The 7,353-nt window shown below is 49.3% G+C and overlaps 1 protein-coding gene across 1 annotated transcript in view; it reads right to left on the bottom strand.

Annotated features, from left to right (window-relative positions):
- Positions 1-378: 378 nt before the first annotated feature.
- Positions 379-7,353, bottom strand: part of LOC106815730 (serine/threonine-protein kinase ULK3-like) — a 24,146-nt gene continuing 17,171 nt past the window's right edge. The window contains exon 14 of the mRNA XM_014820234.1: positions 379-977. Within this exon, the coding sequence (XP_014675720.1) occupies positions 379-977 (599 nt within the window). The remainder of the gene's footprint in view (positions 978-7,353) is intronic.

Below are 7,353 nucleotides of genomic sequence, written 5' to 3'. Positions count from 1 at the left end.
CCGCTTTTAGCCTTCCTTCCCTTCCTCTTCTTCGCTTCCCTCCCCGCCATTTCGCCCGATGTCTTGTTCTTGGCGCCGGTCTCTTCCCCAATTGCAGCTCCTCCTCCATCTGCGTATCGCCACGACGTGATAGAGGGGAAGTTAGAATCAGCTTACGTGCTAAAATCTAACGACAGACACCTAACCTTAACGGACCGTCCTGTCTGTCGGTGGGCTGGGGAGGGGGATGACAGAATCACTCCTTCCGTCCTACATGCGCATGTGATTCGCATTTAGGGCTCGGCCGTACAAAAAAGAAAAAGGGGCCCGGCCCCAAGTTGAACGCTATATCCGCAGTCCACCGGCAAAGGGGCTGGCCATTACCCTCGCAAAGGGCCGCTATCGGTCTATAACGCTACTGTCAGTCCACTCTGCGACTGGCAGTGCCCATTCTCCTGGCAGTGTCGCATTCTCCTGGCAACGTGTCCCGCTCCTCCTGGCAGTGTCCGCAGTCGCCTGGCAGTGGTCCTTCTCGGTCTCCGCCTGGCACTGTCCATTCTCCTGGCAGGTGTCTGCTCTCCTGGAGTGTGCATTCTCCTGGGCAAGTGTCCATTCTCCTGGCAAGTGTCCGCGTCTCCTCGGCAGTGTCCACTCTGTCGCTGACAGTTGTCCACTCTCCCTGGCAGTGTCCGCTCTCGCTGCAGTGTCGCATATCTCCTGGCAGTGTCCGCTCTCGCTGGCAGTGTCGGAACCACTCTCGCTGGCAGTGTCCACCTCTCCTGGCAGTGTCCATTTGCCTGGCAGTGTCCGCTGCTCGCCTGGCCAGTGTGCCATTCTTCCTGGGCAGTGTCCGCTCTCCTGACAGTGTCGACTCTCCAGTGTCCACTCTCGACTGACAGTGTCCACTCTTCCAGTGTTCGCCCTCTCCTTGACAGTGTCACGTCTCCTGACGAGTGTCGTCACTCTCGTCGTGTCCACGTCTTCTGACACTGTCCCTCCTGGTAACGGGCCGCGGCTTCAATGATCAATGCGGGGCAACGTATTAGCATATATCTTCCCGCTGCTGCGCGGCTTTAAGATACAGGGGCTTCTAGAGTGGAGAGCTTCCAACGGGAAGGGGGCGGCGTATGTCCCTCTAAATACCGGCTGTCAGCAACGGCGTAATTAAGTGACTGCCGGAAGCTGACAGCTTTATATTATTGTACGATCGCGTCATAAGGTTCCTATATAGTGGCCGGGGCGTGTATGCGGTCAGTGCCCCCGGTTGTATTTAAGCTTAAGTCGGCGCGTGTTTTCTCCCTGCAGCCGTGGCTGGATGTAAGATAGCGAGAATGCGAGAAAGGCGAACATTGGTGACATTTTTCGACGAGTAAATGATTAGGCGACACGATTTTGAGGGTTTCTTGGTCTGTTTTTTTTGTCAAGATTGGGCACTAAATGAGAAAGTTTTGAAATTGAGGAACAATGTCAGATGTTTGATTGCTTTGTTTCTACCATGTCAGTCACTCTGTTGGGGATAAATGGTAACTACATCTGATGGATCGTGTCCTCCGCGCGCGCGTGCGTGCGTGTGTGGGCGTGCGTGCGTGCGATGCGTGGCGTGCGTGGCGTGCGTGCCGTGTGTTTGGAATGTGTGTGTATGCGTGCGGTTTTATGTCTTTGTGTGTGTGTCACGTATGTGTGCGTGTGCGTGTGCGGTGGTTTGGGTGTGTGTGTGTGGCGCGCGGGCGCGCTGTGTGCGTGTGTGCAATGCGCGTGCGTGCGTGTGTGTGCGTGTGCGGTGGTGCGTGTGTGTGTGCGTGTGTGGCGTGTGCGCGCGCACATGTGGTTGGCGCGTGTGAGTGCTGGAGTAAAATAGGATTGTTCATCTAGGTTTTCCGTTTGGCGCACGCAACCATCACCCACCTATAAATGTTGACACGGTCTCTCTCGCGGTCCAACGCTTACCAACCTGCGCGTGAAGTAATTGCAGGGGGGGGGGGGGGGCGCTAAAACATTTCTGTGAATTGCTGTTTTTACTAATATAACGGCGTTTCTCGTTTTTCTGCAGCACGCAGTTTTTAACAGTTTACAGTCTAGCAAACGCGCGTATTTTTTAAATTGAGCATTCGTGAGATTTAGCGTTGCGTTAATTGCTGACTATATATGCCAAGGTTTTCGTCAACGTAAAGCGGGTGAATTGCACTGAAGTTATTGTGATCGCTTGGGCCTGTGGTTGAGAGTTTGTCGTGATTTTACAGCTGAGAGTCTATATTGGTTACGTTTCCGGCTAGCATTGTTAGATATAGTACTTTCGGCGAGTAGACCACGAAGTATGCCACGATAAACTATAGACTTGTCTTAACTTGATTAGGATATTTGATGATGCCGAAACGTGAATGGTTGCAGCTAGATTGGATAGCGCGAAGCAAACTTAACTGCATGTTTTCTTAGATTGCAAAAAGAGAGTTTGCATGCCGTTCACGTAGTTTTGTCGTGCGGATTTCTACCCTCGAATAGTGCAATAATTTGGTCTCTCTCTCCTCTCTCTGCCTCTCCTCTCCCCCGCGCGCACGCTCTCTTTTCTCTCTCTCTCTCGTCTCTCTTTTCTCTCTCTCTCTCTTCGCGTGGCTCGGTCTCTCTCTCTTTCTCTCTCGCGTCTCTCTTTATATAGATATATACTACTTGGGCTACCCGGCGATGCCCGAAGAAAAGAGCTAGAATTTAGTTCTGCCATCACGGCTGTACATTCCATGCCCTCTCCGCTTCCCTTGCCCGTTTTCCCATTGCTTTCCCCTCCCTCCCTCCCCTTTTCTCTTTGCCCCCTTATTACTACATTAAATCTACCTACATAAAATGGGGGAATCTGCTCCAAATCGTTCGTAAATCTACCGGTCATTCCCAGGGGGGGGGGGGTTTGACTGAGATTATAATGTTATATTATTATTAATATTACTAAACTGTAACGCTTGTACCTTATATACTGTAATAGCAGTGTTTAACAAGCAATTCCATGCGTTGCATTCAGCGACCAACAGAGCGCAAGATTGACGTATCGTTGACTCCGGTATTCTGCGTTCACCTGAACGGCGTATACACACCTCTCGAGCGCTGTAACTGAGCAAAGCCGTACTCCCTGGCAGGCTGCGTTCACTTGCTTTGCACGCCGAACCAACCAAAAGCGAACGAAACCGTCCAGTCTTTCTCCGAGGCTGTAAGCTCACAAAGCCTGCGTTCATCAGTGCTTTGTACCCGAACCCCCAGCAAAAGCAAAACGAACAATCGTACGAAACTTTATCCGCTCCATGAGTCCGCGGGCGCACACCGTCCAAAAAAGTTTATGCATTGGATTGAATTAATTTTATTTGTTGCATTGCACCTATCGGGGCCATGGACAGAAGAGAGCATAATGATCATAATAAACAATAGGAATCATGTATAGAGAACATTTGACAAACAATTGAAATATGGTAACGTAGATTTAATAAATAAGCTATAGGCACCCGGTGTCACATGACACCTAGGATAGTTACACGTACATATACGGTCCGTTTTTTGATGTTTTTGCTTTTTTTGGATATTTGTTGGGCCTTATTTGCAATTTTTTTTGGGTTAACTATGGTCGTCCGGTCACTGCTGAGATTCAGAATATAATATATGGTGTTGGGGGTTACCTGGTTTACGCGGTCTCGAGAAGATAGACGGACAGAGTGACAGACAGATTCCTCCCCCATTTCTGTAGGTAGATATATATATAGTATATTATATATATTATATATATTATATAATATAAATTATATATATATATATATGTATTTATATATACTATGTATATATATAATAGAATTATATCTATAATCTATCTATCTATCTATCTATCTATGCTATTATCTATCTATCTTTGTGTCTCTCCCTCGCCCCTCTGTCCCTCTTACCGCCCTCTCCTCGTTCTATCGCAAATGCTCGGTGGGCCAATTTAAAGTGGTAACCTTCTATTATTAATACCTTCAGACGCCCTATGAGAGCGTATATCCACGTCATCCCGCTTTAAAAATCGGGCAAGTAAAGGTAATTTCTGCTGGTCATCGCATTTTCTGCCGAGGTCAAGGTCGGCGTCCAGCGAGAGTTGCCAATATGTGGTCAGCACGAGGCGCAGCTGCGCAGGCTCCGTGGCCTTTATTTTCCGCTCTAGATATGAGAAGATTAACCGCCACTCGCGTTGTTGTACGCTGGCTGCTATCTAATCACATGACAGTGGGAGCAAAATGCACAGCTGCGTGTCCTCAGTACGCAATAATCCATTATTTACTACGCCGTGATGGTTGGCCCGGGTGTAATGCTAATTCTATTATCTATTGATATTATACTAAGTCTCGTCACTGATTAGCGGGTGTAACGGGTGTTGTGTCAGTAATGGTCTTTGCGCTTGCTGTGAGGTTGAGGCTTGGGGTTTGGGGTTTTGGGAATATGCTCGTGGTGGTAGGTGGCGCTGTTTTTTATAGACAATGCGCATTGGACTTACTGGCCTGTGCGCGGTGCGCGGTGCGCAATTGCGTCAGTCGTTCGTGCGTTTGTGGGTGGGTTGTAGATGTGAATTTACATGTGTTTTCAGTTTATGGGTACTGCGTTGGTGCGTCGGGCATGAATGTGTTCCTCAGGTTGTTTTCGTGCGTTGGGCAGCATTGTGTGTGTGCGTCGTATGTCTGTGCATGCGTATAATGCATCGTGTGTGGATGTGGCGTACGTGGGTGCGTAAGCGTGCGCAAGTGCGCGTGCCTGTTCATGTGTGTGCGTAAGCGTGCACATCTGTGGCGCGCGTGGCATGTGTGTGCCGTAAGCGGCGCGTGTGTGCGCGTGCATGTGTGTGCGTAGCGTGCACATGTGTGGCGCGTGCATGTATGTGCGTAAGCGTGTAACATGTGTGCGCGTGCATGTATGATAGTGCGTAAGCGTGTAGCATGTGTGCGCGTGCATGTATGTGCGCTAAGCGTCGTACATGTGTGGCCGTGGCCATAGTATGTGGTAAGCCGTGCACATGTGTGCGCGTGGCCGGTGCAAGTGTAATGCGGATTAGTAGTTGTGAGTGTATGATGTGGGCATTTGTGGCGTGCGCGCGCTGCGTGGGTTTGAAGCTTTTTCTACAAGCGACCGTGCGTGCGTGCGTGCGTGCCGTGCGTGCGTGGCGTGCGTGCGTCTGTGGTGCGTGCGAACGAACGAGTGTACACTAGGTGTGTACATAGTGTGTCGAGCCCTTCGGCTACAGCCTTGGGGCCAAGAAAATTCAATCTCCTGTCGAAAAATTGCTCGAGGAAGAACATTTCCTGATTACTCTTATGTGCGCGTCTTTGAAGTCACCCATGTCCTGGCACTGCATAGAGACAGCAACTAACAAACTCTCGCTGACGAGGTTCTAATGTCCCCGCAGGGTACGCCGGAACGTACCCTGGTACTTATATTATATGCCGGACGTACCCGTCGCCTACTCACTAACCGAGTCAGGGTTTTAGTCGCGTATGCCTACTGCCCTAACCCTAACGCCGAAGCCGAACCGTAACCCTAACCCTAACGCCTAATCCTTAACCCTAACCATCGATCAAATAGTGACCAGGGTACGTTCCGGTATACCGACCGTACAGAGGTACGTTCCGGCAGTAACCCCTGGGGGACATAGACCCTATGAGCCAAACTCTCTGGGGTTGTGATGTGTGTCGACTACTCTACCACCGATGTACCGCCGCCATCTTTATAGAAAATAACCAAACTAAAAAAAACCACGCTCTCGACGTTTTACACATGTTTCCACAAGTTCCACATTTTCGTCGTGGTAAAGATAAGAAGTTAAATCAGTAAAAAAGGTGAAGAGGCTAAATCTGAATCGAAGAAGGGCAAAGAAGTGGCTGCGGCGCGACGGCAGAAGCTTCCTATGATGAAAGGAGCATTTAGCTAAGATGTAAAGATGTTTGTTTTTATATAGCGTGTTTGAGGAGCCGTTCACTCTTGCTCCGAGGAAAGGAGGCGGTCTCTCGAGTTTCCTCTCCTCTCGGGAAATTTCTCGCGTTGGCTGCGCGTATACTTGAATTCTCTGTGTACGTTTCTCATCAGGTTCAGTGCTAATGGTTCGTCTGTGTTTGTCCGTCGTGTGGGTTTCATTAAGAGAGTGAGGGAAGGGAGATGTGGGGGAGGAAGCGAGGGAGGGAGAAGGAGAGAGATCGCACTCATCCGCATGGGCGCGTGGCGCAAGAGAGAGAATTCGGAACCGGGGGGGGGAGACGGCGATCGGCGTACCATGAGTGAGCAGAGAGAGATGAGAGAGAGAGAGAGAGAGAGAGAGAGAGGAGAGCTGAGAGAGAGAGAGAGAGAGGCGAGAGCGAGAGCGAGAGCGAGAGCGAGAGAGAGAGAGAGAATGAGAGAGAGAGAAGAGAGAGAGCGCAGAGCAGAGAGCAGAAGAGAGAGAGAGAGAGAGAGAGAGAGAGGAGAGTAGAGAGGACAGTAGAAGAGAGCAGAGAGATAGCGCGCAGCTCAAGGCAGCAATCGCGTCGCCGATGGGTGGAAATTGGGCGATCCCGTCCGGCTGTCAAACATCATTAGCAGGGGCATGCAAATAGAATTGCTCGCACTTATCTTAAACGAGCGCACGCGTGCGTCGGAAACGCGAGTATTCGAAAATAATAATATCATCGATCATTTCCTCTTACGTTATTTGTTCTCAAGCCTCCGAAAAGCCTCTTTTTTATTTTACGTCTCACTTTATTTATAATCTTGACCGTATTTGTTCTGAGACGTGCATGGTTATTCATAGAACGGCTGCGATCGAAACGTCGAAAATATACTATAGCACTTAAACGACACGCGCCCACGCGAAGTATACACACACGCACACATGATAAATCTCTCACCGTGTTACACGTACAATGCGTTTTCAATCGCGCGTTCGGCTGTTTGAACGAAGACGCCGTTAGCAATTTCCTTAACGGAAAGCTTTAATAGTCTATAGTTGATTTAGGGTTAGTTAAGTTTTATAGTTTGTTTAAGCCCGAGCTCACACTTTCTTAACAGGCAGGTTCTACAATCTCTATAGTTGATTTAGGTTGAGTTAAGTTTTATAGTTTGTTTTAGACCGAGCTCACATTTTACAGCCTCGCGCGCGACCCATGTTGCATTAGCTTGCCAAACAATGCTTCACGCGTGCACAAAATACGAGAGGTGATGTTTGCCAAGATATTAGTGATAATTTCGTCCGGGGAAATGATCGCCATAGGTGCATGTGCTATGTCAGAGAGAGAGAGAGAGAGAGAGAGAGAGAGAGAGAGAGAGAGAGAGAGAGAGAGAGAGAGAGAGAGAGAGAGAGAGAGAGAGAGAGAGAGAGAGAGAGAGAGAGAGAGAGAGAGAGAGAGA

The sequence above is a fragment of the Priapulus caudatus genome, unplaced genomic scaffold (assembly GCF_000485595.1).
Source record: "Priapulus caudatus unplaced genomic scaffold, Priapulus_caudatus-5.0.1 Scaffold1188, whole genome shotgun sequence".
Classification (NCBI taxonomy): Eukaryota; Metazoa; Priapulida; class Priapulimorpha; order Priapulimorphida; family Priapulidae; genus Priapulus; species Priapulus caudatus.
Note: the sequence above shows the minus strand (reverse complement) of the source record. Positions and strands in the feature narration are given on the sequence as shown.